The 17,558-nt window shown below is 50.2% G+C and overlaps 1 protein-coding gene across 8 annotated transcripts in view; it reads right to left on the bottom strand.

Moving 5' to 3' along the window:
* The window catches only part of LRRC7 (leucine rich repeat containing 7), a 161,307-nt gene extending 146,944 nt beyond the window's left edge, over positions 1–14,363 (bottom strand). For all 8 annotated transcript variants that reach the window (XR_004389942.1, XR_003992540.1, XM_030494089.1 and 5 more), the window contains exon 1: positions 14,140–14,363. Coding sequence is in view for 6 of the 8 variants with exons in the window: in XM_030494089.1 (XP_030349949.1) it covers positions 14,140–14,164 (25 nt within the window). In the remaining 2 variants the exon portion in view is untranslated. The remainder of the gene's footprint in view (positions 1–14,139) is intronic.
* Between the last annotated feature and the right edge of the window lie 3,195 nt (positions 14,364–17,558).

The following is a 17,558-nucleotide window of genomic DNA, read 5'->3' as shown; positions in this document are numbered from 1 at the left end:
ACCCACCCTGGTTTGCTCACCTCTCCAGACCGAGGGTATTCAGGAGGTTTTGGGAGGTTTTCCCCCTTTTCCTGTCATTTTTGCTGAAGATCAACGTACTTTTGCCAATCTCTGGTTAAAACCCCACAACCTCCCCTTCCACCACACACACCTCTCAAACCAGACTGGCTTTCCCCATAACAGACACTCGATTTAATCACACTGAATTGTTCTAACTGGTGTTGCCAAGCAAAGTTTTGCAGCATAAAATGCGATAGCAGGGCATGGCACTGTGCAGAATAGTTTCTGAAACAGTGAAAGGCATCCCAGAACAATCCCTTAACAGTGTCTTTATACTTCCATCACACTATGCACTATTTCCAGTACAAATATCAGCTTGTTAAAACCCTGTATTAGCTCTGTGCAGAAGAAAACCTCCGATAAAGCTGTGCTCAACACACACGTTCTGGCAGCCGGATTCACATCTCGTGCAAGTTGATGCAAGTTTTAATGATCTCAGGGAACCTTTGGATCAGGATCCAGTTTGTGTTTGTGATGCTGAAAGCATGAAGTGACTCAGAATTTCCTCTTTTCCTCAATGGTTTTAGAAAAAGAATTATTTGGGAGTTGTTTTCACTTGAGACATCACACACATTTGCAAAAACACAACAAAAAGCCCAGAAAAACAGCAACAACAAAATGGAAGATGTTATCCGCTCCTGTAACCAACCACGAGACACCAAGTTTGCTCAAAGGGTAGACTATAAATCATTTGGACCTGCAGGTCCTTCTCAGAGCTGAACCTCTGTCTGACTCTGGGACTTTCACCATGAGGTTTGGTCCTAAGACCTGAATCCTCACCAGCTTGATATACGTGAAAGCAGAGAATTTGGCTCTGCTTTCTGTGCCACACTCAGTGAGCAACTCCTAGGTTACGTCTACCACCAAGGAAAGCAGAGTTGCACTCATTCTATGCAACTCATGAGCTGCCTGCACGTTGCTCTGCATTCACTATGGGTTCCCATACACCCCTTTCATCATTAATTACATAGCTGCAATTACATGGTAACCCCAAAGAAATAACTGGATTTCCACTAGCAAAAGGAGAAGGTAAAGAACTGGTTGGACTTGATGATCTTAAAGGTCTTCTCCAACCTGGCTGATTCTATGATTCTAAAGGAGGGACACAGCAGTTTCTAGATGCAATGAACCCAGCAACGTTCAGTACAAAACATAAACCAAGATATATTCAACAATATGCCCTTAAATACAGAGTATGACAAAGACATTTCAGCAACCTGAGTCCTGATACACTTCCATTACCATTGTGTAGTGTAAGTTGCTTTATATCCATTGCACATCACTAAATACACGTTTTATAGGACTCTTAGAACCACTAGGAATAAATCTGGCTTTGCTATCTTGTTGACAATCACATCACAAACACATAAGATGCAAAAATATCATAAAATTAAAGGTTTTGCTCCAGGAACTCCACTACAAAGCCATTACTGTGCTGCAGAAGACCTAGTTTTCTTTCTTGGCATGCTTTGCTTTAAGGCTGGGTGTTTATAAATTATTTCCCTGTGGAACCACCGAGCTCTGTCTCATTCTGCCCCTGCTTGGCTGCCGACACCGTGTGTAGGAGAAGCTGTGAGGATGCAGCAGCACAGCACCTTCAGCTCTATTTTCTTCCCCGAGAAGAACGCGGTTACACACATACTGACACAGGATATTTTTGTAGGGTGGGTGTTAAACCATCCAAACTGACTCCTCGAATGCTGCTGGGCCAGAGCAGGCACAACATAGGCAAAACCAGGGTTGGTTTTGACCATGGTGTGCGAGCTGACCCCCTCATCTCACACTGATGCACTTACCTGGGGCTGCTGGATCTCCACAGGGCTCCTGCCCCCCCTCGGTGGTACCCACAGCAATGGCAATCTTCTGAACCTGAAGTTCTAAGGTGGGGTTTGAAACTGGCGCAGCCCTGAAGGCCAGTGCATCCCATCAGCTTGCTGCTCCCTGGAGGCCCAGGACAAACCTCTGCTTTGCACACACAAACTTAGCACCAACTCCCAATGATAATATGTCAGAGCGGAATTTGTCCCATCACAACTTGGGAAGATAAGCAAAAAGAGCAGAAAACTAGAGAGAATACAAGTGGGAGAGTGACCTTAAATGCTGTTTAGCTGTGGACTATCTTTGCTTTCAAAGTATTTTAATAGAAAACACTCCTCTCCACAACATCATGTTCATAAGCTTTTTTCACTAGTCAATAATAGCATTCACATTATGTCTGCAATTAAATGGTGTCACTACTCTGTGCTTTATTTCTATTTAGATTTAAAATCCCTATTTTAATCCCATTAGCTAGATAGTAGCTGCTCCAACTGAAATGTTGGAAGCTTTTGTAAGACAAACACAGTGGATGGCTTTCTCCAATCCATTCACACACTACCACCCTCACTTGAAATTCAAACCCTCCCGTACTGCACTGTATCTAATGAGTGTACTTTCGTTAGTACCTATGCAGCTCTCTTGACTTCAATTAAATTATGAGGATAAAAAGGAGCAGAATTTGACCTTCTGGGTATATCCAGACAGAGAGAACAAGCACATGATATCTCAGAGTCAAATCTCATGCATCTGGTCATAAACTCCTTTCCAAAGATGAATTAAATTAGCCTGCATAACAGACATCAGAGCAAAGAGCTTAATGTGTTTTGATGTTGAGATGAGCTACACACAATTTATTAGGAAACAAATAATCATAGTAAATTACAGTTCACAGCTGAAAACAAGAGAAAGTGCCTTAATATTAATAGCTTTTTCCACCACGCAATTTCCAAGCACACTTTCTGTTCCTCTCTGCATCAAGCAGGAAAATACAGTGCAACAGCCTGGCCACAGCAGCAAACCAAAATCTTCTTTACCTCCTGCAACCCAGGGCAGGCCAACACTTTTGGAAGCAGTTCATCTCAAAAAGTCTTCTGCAGCACAGCCTCGCACCAGGAATGCTACAAGAGTTTGTAGCTGGTGCCTTCTACTATTCCTTTGCAAGAGCTCATTGCTTCACGTCTGGAACACGCTCCACAAGCCTGCGCATCCGACACCTACCCTCGGGTCCGCTGCAAGTTTCTGGTTGATCTCTGCTCTCAGCTATGAATATGTAGTCCTCAGTAGTCAGGAAATAACACAGAGGGTGTCTTCACAGCAACAACAAAAGAAGGGTTTCAGTTTTTCCTCTGCGTTTTCTTAGAGAAGAGTTGGTTGAAATTTAGATGAGCTCTTAGGCAGAAGCTCTTCCCTGTGAGGGTGCTGAGGCGCTGGCACAGACTTTTCCCAGAGAAGCTGTGGCTGCCCCATCCCTGGCAGTGTTCAAGGCCAGGTTGGACACAGGGGCTTGGAGCAACCTGCTCTAGTGGAAGGTGTCCCTGCCCGTGGCAGGGGGTGGGAACTGGGTGAGCTTTAAGGTCCCTTCCAACACAAACCAGTCTGGGATTCTATGATTCTATGAAAAGAAATCACAACAAAAGCAGAAAAATGGAAGACCATCAGAATTTACTATCCTTGGTGGAGAATGGTGGTTTTCCTCCTCTAGTTTTAACAGTCTCGAGAAGAAAACATTTATCAGGGAAGCAATAAACTGGGAAAATTTAGTTCAGGACCTAAAGTCTGGCAGATCATAGAATCACAGACTAATCTAATCTAAACCTCCCCTCTGGCAGGTTAAAGCCATTCCCCCTTGTCCTGTCCCTACAGGCCCTTGTCCAAAGCCCCTCTCCAGGTTTCTTGTAGCCCCTTTAGGCACTGGGAGCTGCTCTACGGAAACCTTCTCTTCTCCAGGCTGAACAAGATGTGGAAGCTTTTTCATGAAGCAGCACAGAGCAGGTCTGGAAAAATCCTTGTCTGCCTGAAAAGACTGATTTTTTTTATGGAGATGCTTCAGTTAGACTTGAAAAGAAGAAACCCGCCCTTAAGCAGCTTTCCAAGACCAGCATCCACCCCTGCAGCTCTTCCACACGGAGCAGCTTTGCCTTTGGGTCTTCACAAAGCCACCCCTAAGGCGTGAGGCCAGTACCTGCTGTGCTCCAGGGACAGCAGGAGCAGTGCAGGTCTCTGCAGCAGCCTCTGTGCACTGAGGGCTTAGAGGGAAAATCAAGTTGCTTATAAATATCCTGAAACAGCAACTGGGCTGCTGTGAAAACGTGCCTCAACAGGGTCTTTGGGATACACAGGATTGAGGTGCAAGCTCCCCCCTCACAGTGAGTCTTGAGGGCACTGAACCCAGCCCAAGGAGACCCACATGCAAAGAAAGAGTCTGCCCTTCTCTTTTGCAATAAGACAACAAGGAACTAATGCTCTTCGGAGGAGAAAACAGTTCAGCTCCAAGATTTCTTTACTGTGCCATTTGCTTCCACGCTGCTGCATGGAGTCCCTGCCTTCAGCCACTGCCTCCTGCCAAATACGTGTGAGCATGATGACACTTGCTAAGTATCACCTGAAACATGCTCTGCTCACCCCATTCCCAGTTTAACCTGCTCCAGCACAAATTATTCCACTACACATCCTTCCTTCATTCCACTACACATCCTTCAGAGGGAATGGAGAAGCCACAGGAGGTAAAAATGAAACCCTGGCCCCCTGCTGATGAAGGATTTGAAAGTCAAAAAACTCCTTAATGGTTTGCATTTTACTTGCTGAAAATTTTCAGGTCTTCTACTATTACGAGAATGGAGCAACCTCTATGAGCAGTGTGCATTCAGATTTTTATGCATATATTAGTATAAATCTATATTCATATAGATACATACACACACACAAATCGGGTGTTAGAGACAAGGGCTGACAATATATTTTGAACTCAATGCTAAAGTGCTTTTTCTTACTGTCAGCTAAACGGAGAAAGGTTGGAGAGGAGCTCAGAGGTAGCTTCTGTACATGATTTAATATTCAGACTTATCAGTTCATTAGCAAGATAATGATTGTTCGTCTTTCGTGTCAACGATGAACATTCCTCTTTCAAGGTATTGTATTTTAGGTAAGCATTTATTAAGAACAAACTCATTATATTCTGTTAATGTTATATTTCTGTTAATACCAGTTATGTTTTCTCATGCTGCTCAGCCCATGCTGCCGAAGCCAGAGCATTCAGACTAATGGACTAGAAAAATGTGAGGTATCTCAGAAAGGACCCAGTTTCTTTTGCTTGAAGGTTTCCCAGAGCTATTCTAAAGCGATAAAAAAATGGTCCACCCATTGAAATAGAAGGGAAGGACATACCAGATACGAGAAAGGCCCAGAATAGGATGAAAAGGACGGGTGAAGGTACAGACTTCTCTGTGGAGAGTCATAAGTAGGTCAGTTTATAAAAGTGATGAGTTGGGGGGAAGAAAAATGATAGATATCCATCAAACCCTGGTTGCATGGAGAAGATGGATTGGGAGCAGCTCCTTGTCATCTCCAGTGCAAAAATGAGGGCTCCAAATAAACCTGGCAGCACAGAACAATTCCTGACAGCGCAGAACGCTGATACTACTGCTCAGTTTCTCCCTAAGTGACCACGTAACTTACATGAGTTCAGGGTGACCAGTCAGAATCAAATCAAGGAGAAGTAATTACAATTTATCTAATCTCAGGCTCACCCGAAGCCAGTGCTGATGAGGTTGCTTCTGCTTTAACCAAATTCACAGATGATGTCCTGGTTGCAGGAGCTGCTCAGAGGAGATGCAAGTCCTGGGAAATGCCTGTCTCCCACCTCCTTACTCTTACCCCAGTTTTGTTCCCTGCGGTAAGGCAACGAGGTCGGGGGGGGGGCATTTGAGTACAGAATGAAGGTGACTACAAGAGAGCCTTTCTGTTGCAACACGGCATGCAATAATGAAAGGTGGAAAAAACAACCACCCCCCAAAACACCATTGTGAAAGGGAATAAAGAAACCTCAGGAGTACGTTAGAGTCCAAACTCTGAGTAAGAGAATAAGGGCTGTAGACCTCAGCATTTCTAAAGCCAGCTACAGACCAGAGCCAAATCCGGAGACAAGCAATGTAGTCCCATTTAGCTCCATGTGCTTGGAACCCTGCCACGTGCTGGGCTGCACCCCCAGAGCGTGAGCAGCAGGTCAGGGAGAGGATCCTGCCCCTCTGCTGCGCTCTGGGGAGACCCCCCCTGCAGCCCTGATCCAGCTCTGGGGCAACAGCACAAGAGGGACGTGGAGCTGCTGGAGCGAGGCCAGAGGAGGCCCCGGAGCTGCTGCGAGTCAGGTAAATTAAAGAAAAAGTGGGGAGAGGAGCAAATGATACAAGTGGGTTTTGTTTCGTTATCCCCTCCCTCCCCATGGATACAGGTTGACTTTCTTCATTCATTTTATGCAAAAAGCACCATTCCTAAACGAAGATGTCTTGGACAAGGACTAAATATGGAATGACACTTTGCATCGCACCTATTTATGCTAAATCTGGCCACCCAGAAATAGCAGCGATGATTACAGAGCGCCAGCAGCCCTCGCGCGCTGACTGGCAGCTCCAGGATCTCAGTTCTTAACTTGTCGAAGTTAACATATTGTTGCTATTATAAATGGAAATAATCATTCAACAGCAGAGTGCTAATGACATCCCATTAAAAGGAATGCCCTTCCTCGGCAGAGTGATGCACGGACACTGGGGAGCCTTAGGAAATGCACAGAAATGCTTATCTTAAAGGAGTTTCTGTGCATAGATTTGAAAGGTGGTGTGCTACCAGAGGTCAGAGTGGCACTGGTCCTTTTTAATGTGGCTTCTTTCACAGATACTTCTGCAAGAATCCTGAGATCTGGCTTTACCAGGGAAAAAAATGCCTTAGAAGAATGCTGCAGCATCTGCAACCATGGAACAATAAAGAAAAAAACCCCTATTTTATGGCCCTAGGAAAACCTCCTACAAATACGTGCATGTGAACAGGTTGGACACAGGGGCTTGGAGCAACCTGCTCTAGTGGAAGGTGTCCCTGCCCATGGCAGGGGGGTGGAACTGGATGAGCTTTAAGCTCCCTTCAACCCAAACCAGTCTGGGATTCTATTATATGATTAACTGGGGTTTGCTCTCAAACTTCATGCAGAACATTGTTCCCCATCAGGGTCTAAGTCTGGGACAATCCATGAAGATTGTCTTTGTCCTGGAGATGGTTCTGAGCCAAATTCTCTGTTCTAGGTGACACTTGCAAACCACGAATCACGTTGTTATATAGACCATATTAATACATGACTACAAATAGAACATATCTATATTCTAGCATTTCTCATGTAAACTGTTCTTCTGTTAAGTATTTGCTAAAAAATATTGTTCAAAAAACCATTAAAGTTTGTCTCAAAACTCCCATCGCTTCTTCCCTGCAGAAAGCAAGAGATGGTTCTACTTGACTCCCACTCTGAAAGTCTATTAAATGTCATAAAGACTTCCATGGCATTCCTGATCCAGTTTGGTTTGATACCTGAACCCCACCTTAAAAACTAAACCAGCCACTTGTGTGAATAAATGAATTTTGCTCAGTTGTGGAACTTCCAAGAAAATTATTAAACCTTGGAATGTTACTGATACCCATCATAACTAAATATCTGTACTCTAATGATTCATCTTCCTGCTTAGACAAAGGACCACAACATCTCCTTAATTCATGAAGCAACGAGTATGTCTGTGAATCAACAGCAGCACCTCTGCTGTGCTCAGACCTGGAGGGAATGATGTGCCTCCACACAGGTGCTACCGCAGGGCTCCAGAGGTAGGTACAACCCCGTGCTGCACATCAGACAAGCACATCCTTCCCTCGGAGCAGGAGATGGGATCTGGTAGACCCCTGAGTCCTATGACACAAGTCACCGCAGGCACCCGGTGCTGTCCAAGGACACAGAGGTGCAGGACATTCTGCATGATGAGCCTTTGGAGCAATACTTCCTAATCTGTCACAGGACAAAGCACAAATGAACAAAGGAAGAAGGTACTCAAAGGCTACCAAGGCAATGCAGGATGTGACCGTGAGCCCAGGAAGTACAAGAGGATCCTGGACCCCTGTTCAGGCTGCACCTCCTGCTGCTTCCCCGTGTCTGCCTGATGCTCTGCTCTCCCCACAGATCCTCACTCCTCCATGCCTTCACACTAGGCCATCTCCTTCCCTTCTTGCCATGCAGTAGGGATCCAACACACATGCTTCTCAAAACGTGAAAAAGACAGTCATGAAAGCTCACGCAATGACATTGCTCACCCACAGGTAGCAGCATCCATGCCCATGGCATTACTCTTCCATCTTTCCTATGCACACTACCCGGGTGCCCTTTACACCCCGGCTGGGTGACCACATGGGCTTTGCACTGAAATATCCATATGGCAAGGAGCCTCCAAAGGCAGGTGGCACCGTGCCACACTGCTGAGGGACCATGGCACAGCTCCTGCCAGCTCCAGCTGCAGCACATCCACCATCCATCCATCCTTCCCTCCCTCCAGCCTCAACCTCCGGCTGAGTGAAGCCTCACACCTCTTTCTCCTCCTCTGCGCACGACCATGAGCATCACAAAGCCTTCCTATTACAAGCCAAGAGGACTTAGGGGTGTTCTGCCACTTGTCAGGAATATCTAATGCAAAAATAAGCATTCCTCAACAAAATCCATTTGAGGGTAATCCATCTGAGGTGTTCTTCCATCACCCTGAAGGACTCTTCACCCTTTATTTCATATGCTCATGAATTTGTAACCAGCCTCTCACCGATGTTCATTCAGAACATCACGAGGTGCTCTGGTAACTCAGGTACTTCACAAAGCTCACTGCACAACATGCAAGACACCTTCTGGAAGCATGACATATCGCTCTGCAACGTGTCCCTGTGCCGTGACACGCAGACACCTTCGCTTCTCCTACAGCGCTTGGCTGCCTGCATGGGCAGGAGGCTGCAACTCTGCTGTGCAAGTGGCTGCATGTGGGGAGGAGTGTGCAAACTCCGTGAAGACGAAGAAGAGATGCCCAACAGTCAGCAGAAACAGCACCTTTGCTGCTCTCAGCTTCTTATCTGTGATGCTGGCACCTACCCACTGATTAGCTGTTGGAAGCCATCAAGCATTTCTAGAAACAATTCCTGAATGGATTACAAGCCAGAGCAGGTGACTTTTGCCAGGAAAAAAGATGGAGCATTTCCTATTTCTGGTTCACCACCAGTACCCAGCCTGCAGAGCACCAGAAGACAACGCGGCGTTATTGCTGCAGCAGAAAGCAGGATGGGTTTGGGAAAAAATCCCTCGCCATATAAGGGCTGTGAACAGTTTCCCACTTAAAGACAACGTGTGGGATCACATTCACAGACACAGAAATATGTTCTGTTCCCTGACACCCACGGGCCTAAAACACCGGGCTGAGGCGCTGGCAAGAATAAGAACCATTTGTTAAGTACAGAAAATGTCTCACGTAATGAGAGAACTGCTGAAAGGCACCAATTTAGTGCTCAGGCTTTCAGATGCAGGGATTGTTATTGGAACCACAGCAAAGCTGCAGCATTCCCAGAGGTGGAAACACCCAACACACACACCATGCGGCTGGATCGGTGTATCTAACACCTGAGGCAAAACCAAACAGGAGGTACGATGAGATTTTGACACCAAACACCAGTTTTAGCAGGTTTTATTCTCATTATGAAGCAAAGCTGCCCACAAGGTAGCAAAAGGCCCCTTCATACTGTGTCGTGTTCCCCTCCCCAGCCTCATCCACTTCACCACCAGCTCCCCCAGCCTCTGGGCATCACTTCAGAACAATCCCCACGTTTCTCTCCTGTCAGGGTGCTGCTATAGCTTGTCCAAACCCTTGTGTCAAGAGTAAGGAAGAGCAGAAACATCTCGCAAAGCATCTACCAAGGTGAAAAGCCTCTGCCTGAAAGACTCTTCCATGGTCTGAGAATGACAACAGTGAAGATGGGAACATGGTGTTGGAAACAGAACATATGGTATTTGAATGGAGAAGGTTTAGATATGTTTGGGAATAAGGTGACACAGGAGAAGCAGGCAGGGGGAGGGACTGGTGGGGTTTGACCTGGGAAGAGCAGGAGCCCAAGCTCCAGGCCCTGCCAGAGCAGCCACTGCTGCCAGCCCATGCTCTGCCACCGGGACCTGCAGCCACAGCTCCGCTCCTCAGCCACCAAAGGCATCTGACAACAGCTCCTCTCATCTCCTCACAGCACATCCTAAGCCTCAAGCTCAGCTCCTACCCGGTCCTGTTCGCCTCCAACTACAACCAAGACCCAACGCCTGCTACAGATGAATCGACGCATGCTGCAGAACGGAAGGACAGCTCTGATGATGGCCTCTCATGTAACTCCAGACACGACATGAGTGAGGAATACATCCATTGCAACCGTGGGCTCCTCTCAGAGCAGCTTCTGGAATGCCACCTTCCTCCTGGCACGCAATCATCTTTCTTCCACAATCTTCCCTAAGTCAACTGCAGGGGAAATCTAAAAAGTACCAAAGAAGAGCCACCAAGCAAGCAGTATTTTAACATCAGCTGCTGAGAAACAACCCCAGAGCTTTAAATTCCACTTGATTCTCCGCTTCGGAGCAGCACTTTCCAGGGAATGGAGCATCAGCTCCATGACTCGAGGTCAGTGCCCACAGCCCGCGAGTCCTACCAGCAGCAAGCAGACGGGCACGCTCTGCTCTGCTGCTCCCCGTGCCACGCAGCACGATCCTTGCATTCCTGTGCATCCAAACGCTCTTCCCATACATGTTTTCTACCTGGAATATTTATAGTCCATGTCACATCTTCCAAGCATCACACTCCAGTGATAAACCCAGCATCAAAGATTCCACAGGGATGTCTTTACATCCTAAGCACATCATTGAACACCAGTGACGACTGACAAGCTATGTGACATAAAGCGAGTGTTTGCTTCCCATCCCCAGGAATTCGCACAGCTCACACAGACTCTCCGGCATTCCACACATCTCCATTATTGGATTTCAATAAACGATATCGCTGTCCTTCACCCAAGCGAGACAGATTCCCATCTTTCCTGCCCGCTCTCTCCTACTCTTATAAAGGGTTAAAGCTTGCTCTCCTCAGGTTTTCTTTGCTCTCATTTACATCTCTTTTCCCCAGCAAAATATTCAGGGAAAACAATAAAATAAGGTATTTTCCTCCCATAAGCTCCTCCTGCAGCCATATATTCATTGTCTTTGGATGCAAGTGAACTAAGGGATGAAGAATGTTCTCCTCCTGAGCTCATGGCTTCCTCTCCTCCCTTATTCAACATAGCTTGATCCATTAACATTCCACCTCAGCAGAGCACCTCTCGAGCTGTCTGGATTTTATGCTCCTTTACTTCCCTAATTTCGCACTTTGCTACCAACCACCCGCAGCAGCTTCTCCTCCGGGTTTCCAGACCTCTCCCACAAGGTTCTGCCCAGCCTAACCCACAGCCCTCCAATGCATTCTCCCTCCCAACCATCACATCTCCCATCCTTTGACTCCTCCATAACTTCTGAGCAGGTCACACTACACCTGCCCAGTGAAGCCACACAGTAAAACACAAAGGGTTTCTCTGCCATCAACAAATTGCTGCATTCCCAGGAAAAGAAAACGATCTGACCAACAGCTACAGTTCTGAAGGACTTGTCCCAGGGTTTGATGCAATCTGCCGTGCCGGCAAATTAAAGCCTGCAGAAACCACGCTAAAATTAGAGAGAGCTGAGCTGAAAACCAAGGACACATGGTGGTGGCTCTTGCAAAGCTTTAAATAGGGTTTCATACAACATGGAGGTGCTTGGTCTGCGCTCAGCTTAGAGCTACCAAGAGCACTCATTTATAGGGTGAAGCAGCACTGACCCTTTCTGGGACAGTTTCTACTCGGTATATCACAGGGTCATCGGTGTGGGCTCTCAGACACTGATCTATGGACCTGCAGATGAGTGCCCGTGATCAGGGCCCTGCTCAAAGGGAAGCATTTCCTCCTGCTCCCACTCACACAAGGTCTGACTCCCAGGTCTCCACGCCAAGCCCAGCCCCAGCAGGGCCACCCAGGACCAGGGCCAAGGCTCCCAGGGATGGAGCTGCCGCTCTCACCTCACCCACCAGCAGGGCAGGGAAGGGGCTGTATTACCTGAACGCCTAAAGCCTAAATTCACCCTTCCTGAGGCACTGAGGAACCTCTGCTCACGCCAGTCCCTGCTCCCATCCATGAGCCCAGGCTCCCAACAGCCCCGCGGGCAGCAGCTCCGGCACAGTGGAACTGGGCATCAGGCAGAGAACGGAGCAGAGCCCAGGGTGGCTCAATGGACACGGGGCTCCGGGGCTGCTCCCTCAGGAGCATCCGCTGGCCTCGCTCCAGTGCGGGTTAATCCCGGTTTTCCGGGTCTGTGGTGAAGTCCAACACTCTGCTGTATTTCACATCACCAGCATCTCCGCTTCAACCACACACAACCAAAGCGTGGTACAGATGGAGATACCGCGGGGGGCTGTTAATTCCTCATGGATTCTGAAGTTTTGTGGCTTTAGCAGCGTGCGCATCTGCTGCCTCGGGATATTCCAGAGCTAACAGACAACCTCCCTTCGCAGATCCCATTTTGCAAGCAGCTACGACTTCCACTCGTTTTTAAGGCATTATTAAGAAGCCTTTATACATCCCTTGCTCCTGAACCACGGCTCCCTGCGCGTTCCCACCGGGAGCAGCGGGCAGCTGGCTGTGGCTGCTGCCACTCCAGCCACTGCAAAACCACTCTGATGTAAACCCAAGGGTTAAAGTATTTCCTATTATTTGTATCACAGAAAAAAATTAAATTAAAAACACTCTTTTACCAAAGTTTTACACATCAAACAGCAGCAAATGTTGAAGTTCACACGGACATCAAGCTCACACCGAGATATCTGACTGCAAGATCATTAAATTAACGTGGTTTTCAAATGAATTACAGTATTAACACTGCTTGAGAAATGAAGAAACCTTCTTTCATGAACAGAAAGCCCCACAACCTCCCCAGAAGGCTTGATTCCCTTCCCATCCCCACACCTACAAACTGAGGCAACAGCAATAATCTGGAAAAGGAGGTCACGTTTTCCAGGATGCACAATTTATCTGTAAGGATGCAGGCTCTGGAATCAGCTGCTCCTATTTGACAAGTCGTTTGCTACTTCCCAGCGGTGGCTGCAGCACCCGGGCGGAGGTTGCCATGGCAAGCGGACGGCCTCTAACGGCAGAACCCACCAGATGAAGTCACTTCTCTCGTCATGGAGCCATGAGGAAGATGCCTCAGCTGCCTCTCATCGCTCTGAGGGTTATCACTACCCACAACACCTGAGGTCAATACCGGGGACCACACGTGGCCGGGTTTAGCTGGAAACCACAGGTGTGAAAAGCCAAAATGAAGGGCTTTAAGTGAAGCGATGGGCAGAAACATCCAGGATATGGATTGGGTTTATTTCACCAAAACCCAAGGAACTTCTAACAGTGTTTTCATGGACACGACCATTCCCCAGCACAGTCTCATAGATACAAGACTCAAACCCGGCCGTGCCTCGGCTCCCCGGGGACCCGCTGTCCCCTCTGCCCTCGGTGGCTAAAGATGGGTCCGGGGGACCGCAAAGTGGGAGCCGATGCCCCGGGACCCGTCTCCCGCAGCCCAGCCGCTGCTCGGGCTCAGGGAGGTCCCTCCGAGCACCCCGGGAGCGGTACGAGCTGGTACCCCCCAACCCGGCGCTCCCCGGACCGCGGGCATCCAGCGACCGGCGCAAACCGCGGGGCCGGGGGTTCGACGCGGGGCTATCGCGCTATCGGGGGGCGGCAACGGCGCCGCTGCCCCCCGCCCCTCACCCCCCCGAGCCACCAGTGCTCCGGGAGGGAGCTGCAGGCACTGGAAAAGGCGCAGAATCCTCAGGAGCGGCGCCGAGCGCGGTGCCTCGTTCCGGGCAGGTTGAAGGGAACGATCGCGCAATACACCGGGGGCGGCGGCACCGAGCGCGGTCCGTGCCCGGGGGCTGCACCCGCGGGGAGCCCCGGCGCCGGCCGCTCCTTTGTCCTCGGCGGAGGCTCCGCGGAGCCGGGGCGCTCCCTCCCCGCGGACCCGCAGCCCGACGGCATCCCGCACCGGGGGCAGCGGAGCATCCCCAGCATCCCCCCTCCGCCCTGCCCTGCCCGGCCCGGCTCGGCGGTACTCACGGTGCAGGCGGGAGCGCGCGTCCATGCGCGGCCAAGCCGCGGTCCGGGGCCGCCGCCGAGGGCTGCCCGCGGCTCCCGCCGGCCCCGCCGCGCTGAGCCCGCCCCCGAGCACGGGGCGGCGCCCGGACACAAAGGCGGCGGCGGGGCGGGTCCCGCTCCGCTCCCTTCTGCTTCGTTCCGTTGCGTTGTGTTGCGCTGCGCCGCGCGCCCGCGCTGCGCTCCGCGGCGGCGCAGGGGCGGAGGGGGCGTGCCGTGGCCGCGCCCTCCCCGCGGTGCGATGCGGGGCGGAGCGGAGCCGCCCGGTCCCGCCCCGCCCCGTCCCGCCCCGACGGGGCACCCAGTGGTTGGAGCATCCTCGCCGGGGCCGAGGCATCCCCGCGCCGCGAGGCGGGATCCATCCTCTTCGTTTCGGAGGGGGCTCGGAGGCTTCCTGCGGGTTCGCGGCGGGAGGTGGCTGCGCACCCACCACCCCCAACGCGGGGCTGGGATGTCGCCGCCACGGGCTAAAGCAGCGCGGGCGCCAGGGCAGACCCTGCAGAGCGTCCATCACTTGCAGGTGTGCGTGCAGAGGGACAGAAAGAGAACGGGACCTGGTCAGCAACATGAGAACAGCCCCATCCCTGGCAGTGTTCAAGGCCAGGTTGGACACAGGGGATTGGAGCAACCTGCTCTAGTGGAAGGTGTCCCTGCCTGTGGCAGGGGGTTGGAACTGGATGAGCTTTAGGGTCCCTTCCAACACAAACCATTCCATGATTCTATGGTTCTGGGGTCTCCCCAGGGAGCAGCAGAGGGGCAGGATCCCCTCCCTGACCTGCTGCTCACGCTCTGGGGGTGCAGCCCAGCACACGGGGGGTTCTGGGCTCAAGCACACACTGAAGCTGGGTCATGGGGAGCTTCTCACCCAACACCCCAAGTCCTTCTCCTCAGGCTGCTCCATCCAGTCTCCCCCTGCCTGTGTTTGTGCTGGGGATTGAAGTCCACGAGGTTCACATGGTCCCACCTCTCCAGTCTGTCCAGGTCCCTCTGGATCCCATCCCTTCCCTCCAGCGTGTCAACTGCACCACTCAGCTTGGTGGTGTTGGCAAACTTGCTAAGGGTGCACTCGATCTCACTGTCCTTGTCCATGAATGACCATAGAATAAAATATTCTTTCAGTTGAAACACATCAAAGAGAAGAAGCCTTTGCTGTTACAACCAGTTACACATAAAACAAGTGCCAGATACACACTGGTGCTGCACACACTGGAAAAGGCAAACTGCCATCTGCCCAGGGGCACTGGGTACAGCAGGGACAGATTCTTGTGGGCAGGTGACGGAGATCTGTCTCCCAGGACATCCACTGTAGCACGAGATGTGGGTTTTCATTATAATAGGGAGCTATTCTCCCTTCCTGTATGTTCCTGATACACACCTCCAGGATTTTGCAGGGTGAAAAGACTTGCAACCGGACAAGCCCTGGAAGAGTCTACTCCTTACCTACAACATACAGAGAGATCCTTCTCCCCAGTAAATATGAGTGTGCAGTGGGGGAAATGCCATGGGGAGCTGCAGAAGGGCAGGGGAGGTGGGAACCTTCCCTGGGCGGCACAAACTCCAAAGCCAGGGGCTGGGAAGGGGATGGGAGAGAGCTTCAGCTCCAAGCTGGGCTTTGTTTCCTCCTTAAAGTTACTGAGATTCCCACCTGTGTCACCAGCCTGTCCCTCTACAGACACCCTCCCCAAGAGGGACACGGGGAGAGAAGCCCAATGTTGTTGTGGTTGGTTGCCAGTGTGAATGTGTTGCTGCTTCTCTCTGTGGGTAACACTGAGGTGGTTGAACACAGAATCATAGAATCATGGAACGGTTTGGGTTGTAAAGGACCTTAAAGCTCAGCCAGTTCCAACCCTCTGCCATAGGCAGGGACGCCTTCCACTAGACCATGTCACCCAAGGCCCTGGCCAACCTGGCCAACATCATACAAGATCATACAAAGGTATTGCCAAAGACCATTCAGGGATCCTGAATCACTGCTGAACTTGAACCACCAATTCCCTTAGTCGTACATGAATTTTATAGAGGTTTGACTCCCACCGACTCACAACTCATGGAATTCCTCCAGACAGTTTTATAGGAAAGCTGGATGTGTTCCTTGAGGGGGCCTTACAGGTCTGGGCTCAGCAGTGGCTGCTGGAGTCACGAGCTGGGAGGACAGTGTGGTAAACCAGAGCACAGCCTAAAGACTGATCACCCTGAAATACAGTTATTTTTTCTTCCAATTTTTAGGAAGATTGTAATATATAGAGAAGGAACAGTTCTTGAGGACACAGTTCCTTATATTTAATACATGGTGGTGCCACACAGCTCTGAAAATTTCCTTTGCAGAAGTCCCAACATCTTATTTTCCCTGCTGGTTTTGCTAAGTCTCTCAAGTGCTATTTTATATACTCCCAGACAATGACAATCTCCATTTCTGGAGGCTTTAATTCTAAGATTGCAAAGAGCAGATGAGTCATGCGCTGTGGTGGTGGAGGTGGATGCTGACTTTCAGGTCATCTTCTCTAAGCAGGCCACCGTGGATGGTAGCTTAAAGTCCAGTTGGGTGCTGTGAGATGGTAACAGGGATTGCAGGTTGGGTGTGTAGGGGACCTGCCAGGGCAGTGTCTGGTTAAAAAGGTCAATAACTTTGGAAACAACATGAGCTGTCAATAATGAACCTTCTTCTTGGGAGTCTTGGAGGGGGGGAAGCAAAAGTGGGAGGGATGGGATGGGACGAGATGGGATGGGATGGAATGGGATGGCTGGGAGCATTCCTGCCTGCACCAAGAGTCCGTGCAACGCTGCACTGCCACTGTCACCACCACTGCCACTTCAACTGCTGCTGCCACTGCCACCACCAGTGTCACCACCAGTCCTGGCCATCCCATGAGAGGGAAGGCAGACGTGTGTGGCTGGGAGGCAGCAGGCACTTGCCCGCTTCCTGGTGTTTTGAGCAAGGCTCTGAGATGTCTCTGTGTGCAGAAGAAGCTGTCAGGCAGAGTGATGGAGCTGTGATACAGAGACAGAGAGAGGGAGGAGCAGGTGACAGGAGCAGACTTCACCTGAGCTGTCCTTTGCACCATCCCGATTGTCACGGAATTTAGGAGACTCTGTAGACATGTGCTTCAAAGGAATAAAAAACCCACAGAATCATAGGATCCCACCTGGTTTGGATTGGAAGGGAACTTAAAGCTCATCCAGCTCCAACCCCTGCCACAGGCAGGGACACCTTCCACTAGAGCAGGTTGTTCCAAGCCCCTGTGTCCAACCTGGCCTTGAACACTGCCAGGGATGGGGCAGCCACAGCTTCTCTGGGCACCCTGTGCCAGCGCCTCAGCACCCTCACAGGGAAGAGCTTCTGCCTAAGAGCAGAAGTTCTCAATCTACCCTTAATGGATCTTAAA

Source organism: Strigops habroptila, chromosome 8, assembly GCF_004027225.2.
Source record: "Strigops habroptila isolate Jane chromosome 8, bStrHab1.2.pri, whole genome shotgun sequence".
In the NCBI taxonomy this organism is placed as follows: domain Eukaryota; kingdom Metazoa; phylum Chordata; class Aves; order Psittaciformes; family Psittacidae; genus Strigops; species Strigops habroptila.
Note: the sequence above shows the minus strand (reverse complement) of the source record. Positions and strands in the feature narration are given on the sequence as shown.